Source organism: Dromiciops gliroides, chromosome 2 (genome assembly GCF_019393635.1).
Source record: "Dromiciops gliroides isolate mDroGli1 chromosome 2, mDroGli1.pri, whole genome shotgun sequence".
Taxonomy (NCBI): Eukaryota; Metazoa; Chordata; class Mammalia; order Microbiotheria; family Microbiotheriidae; genus Dromiciops; species Dromiciops gliroides.
Genome location: NC_057862.1, coordinates 666603590 through 666606461, shown reverse-complemented (window position 1 = coordinate 666606461; position 2872 = coordinate 666603590). Strand labels below are relative to the sequence as shown.

The following is a 2872-nucleotide window of genomic DNA, read 5'->3' as shown; positions in this document are numbered from 1 at the left end:
AAAGCGAAAGAAAAGACGGGTCGGGCGGGAGACAGCCGCGGGACATCAGTGGAACGGGCTCGAGTGTGTCTAGGACGTGCCCGCCGCGCCCGGAAGGAGCGTGCATGTGTGTGTGTGCGTGCATGGCTGTTCGTGTGTGTGTGCACGTGTGTGCATGGCTGTGCGTGTGTACATGGGTTCGCACACGCCTTCGGCCACCGCCCCTAGCTTGCGGGAGCGGACCGACCGCGTGCTTCTGGGTGGGCGGCGGCCCGGGGGGTGGTGCTCTCCCCGGAGGAGGGGGCGGCCCGGGGGCGGGGCGGGCCGCGGGGGCGGAGGGCTATATAAGGCGCGGGGCGGGCCGCGCTCTTTTGTCTCTGGCTGCAGCCGCAGAAGCAGGAGGCGTTGGGAGCGAGGCACCGCAGCGGGCGAGGTGAGCTTGGGCGGGCGGGATGCGACGGGGCGGGGCGCGGCGCGGCTCGTGGGGACGTTCCGGCTGGCCGGCGGACGCGGCGACAGACTGACCCGAACGGACAGACAGCGCGCGGGCCGCGCGCGCCCCTCTCTCCCGGCCCCCGCACGCGTGCAGTGCGCAGGAACCGCCGCCGGGCTGTGCGGGGCCGGAGGGCGCAGGGCGCTCGGCGGGGCCGGCGGCTGGGGCGACGGCAGCGGCATCGGACGTGGAGCCCTCGGGCCTGTGGCGGCGGCGGCGGCGCTGGGAGATCCTGACCGTGAGCGGTTGCGGCGCCGCCCTCGGGCTGGGAGACCGGCCCCGGACCGGCGGTGCTGGGTGGGCGGCGGGCGAGCGCGGGGCGGGGCGGCTCCGGGCCGGTCAGCCCCGTCCGTTTGACCCGCAGGGTTCTCTAGATCCGAAGATGGCAGACAAGCCCGACATGGGGGAGATCGCGAGCTTCGACAAGGCCAAGCTCAAGAAGACGGAGACGCAGGAGAAGAACACTCTGCCCACCAAAGAGAGTGAGTGCGGCTACCCTGCCCGCCCTGGGAGCCCCCCCACCCACCCGGGGCATGGCCGAGCCTGGGAGAGACCCCCCCCCCGGGCGGGCGGGAGGCATTCCCCGGCTCGCCCCTCTCCAGCCTGCCCCCCAACACCGCGCCCGCCTCCCCTTCGGCTTTCCCTCTAACTTCACTCCCCCCTCCCCAGGTACCCACTCCCCTCCCCCCCTTCTTGCACCCGAGACCTAAAATGTGTCTTCTGGTGCCCGCAGCAATTGAACAAGAGAAGCGGAGTGAAATTTCCTAGATCCCTGGTGAGCCGTGCACCTTGAAGGGACTCCCCACCCCCTTCCCCGGTCCTGGTTTCAAGGGAGCATAGATAGCCACCTGCATTCTCCATATTCAGAGGCAAGATGCGCAGGAAAGAGGGTCAGCGGCTTGGGCAGTTAGCTCTCCACGAAGGATTCCTCGCTGGACTTCCAAATCTTGAACTGCCACGTCTTAACCAGATTGCCCTGTGATGTTATAGAAACTTATTTGTATGACTGATGAAAATAAAAAAAAGTTACATTGTGAAATGCTTGGTGTAGCCTCAGTCACTTCCTTCACATGCCCTTGGTGTGCCTGAAAGTACGTGTGGCAAACCTCCAACCCTCCTGCCTCCGAAGCACAGACCTAGCTCAGTACCGAAAGGAACCCGCCAGCAAATGGCTGCCGTCTTCGGGACTCGCGGCACAAGGGACTAAAAATCGAAGCCCCTTCGTAACAAATACTATAGAAAAATGTGTCTCAAGTCCTGTAACTATCTTGGAAATGTATGTTTGTGCCCTGAGCCTTCCAGCTGATGAGGCCATGCGGAACTTGGTAAAAATGTGCCTACCCACCGGAGCAGGCATTGTTCCTCCTGACAAATCCCCTCCCTCTCCCTCTCTCACTGTCTGTCTCTCTCCCTTAGCCTCCCTCCCCCCTGCCCGCCCCTATCACTGGCTTTTTCACTCTTTGCATGGGGGGGAGGTGGGGAAGGGGAAAGAGATGGCTTCCAGGTAACTAACAAAGCCAAATTAAAATTTTGTTATTGGAGGAAGTTAAAAAAAAGATACACGATGTGAAAATATGCTCAATTTCCCTCATCCTAAGATATTGAAAGGGAGAGATCTGTAGCCACAAAACATTGCTGACCCCAGATTATGGATGCAAGACCGGTCAGGAGATGATCGGGATGGGGGAGGGGAGGCATGGACAGAACAGGTACATCCAAATGTCATGTTGGGCAAGACAAAACCTGAGCCTGTGTGTGTGTGTGTGTGTGTGTGTGTGTGTGTGTGTGTGTGTGTGTGTGTGTGTGTGTGTGTGAGAGAGAGAGAGAGAGAGAGAGAGAGAGAACACTTCCAGGTTTTAAATCTGATCCTAGGGAAATTTAAGGAGGGAGAGTGGACATCAGGGAAGGCTTAAAGTAAGAAGTTGGCCAGAGCCTTGAAGGACCCTAGGGATTCTGGTGAACATTTATGCACAGTGTAGAAAGTTCCCTGGGCACTGAGAGATGGGATGCATAAAAAGAACTGAGCAAGGCCCACTGAAGGAATAAAAGGGAAGGTTATATTCTGGAATTTAGTTTCCCTTTCAGGCTGAAAAGGTTGATGGGAAACAAGCCACAGAGGTGAGGGGTGGGGCCAGGGAAGCTCTGTATTTGGGGTCAGAGGGCCTGGGTTCAAATCCTGCTTGCTACTTATTACTATTAGACCTGGGGGAAGTCACCTTATCTCATTGAGTGTAAGTTTTGAAAGTAAAAGGATGGCTATTAAATGTTCTTGAAGGTCCCTTACAGCTCTAAATGTGTTATCCTAAGAAATGCTACTTGCTGCAAATAAAGGTAAGGGGGTGGGGGAATCTGTGGAGATAGTTACCCCCAAGAAACTGAAAAGAAAAGAGAAAGATTTAG

The 2872-nt window shown here is 58.2% G+C and overlaps 1 protein-coding gene across 2 annotated transcripts; it reads left to right on the top strand.

Annotated features, from left to right (window-relative positions):
• Positions 1 to 310: 310 nt before the first annotated feature.
• TMSB10 (thymosin beta 10) lies at positions 311 to 1511 on the top strand. Of its 2 annotated transcripts, XM_043981450.1 has the most exons (4): positions 311 to 412; positions 837 to 954; positions 1206 to 1247; positions 1340 to 1511. In XM_043981450.1, exons 2-3 carry the CDS (start codon positions 855 to 857, stop codon positions 1238 to 1240), a joined length of 135 nt encoding a protein of 44 aa, XP_043837385.1. In that variant the 5' UTR covers positions 311 to 412; positions 837 to 854; the 3' UTR covers positions 1241 to 1247; positions 1340 to 1511. The 2 variants fall into 2 exon arrangements, with proteins under 2 accessions (XP_043837385.1, XP_043837384.1); XM_043981449.1 differs by having other exon boundaries at positions 1206 to 1511.
• The last annotated feature ends 1361 nt before the right edge of the window (positions 1512 to 2872 follow it).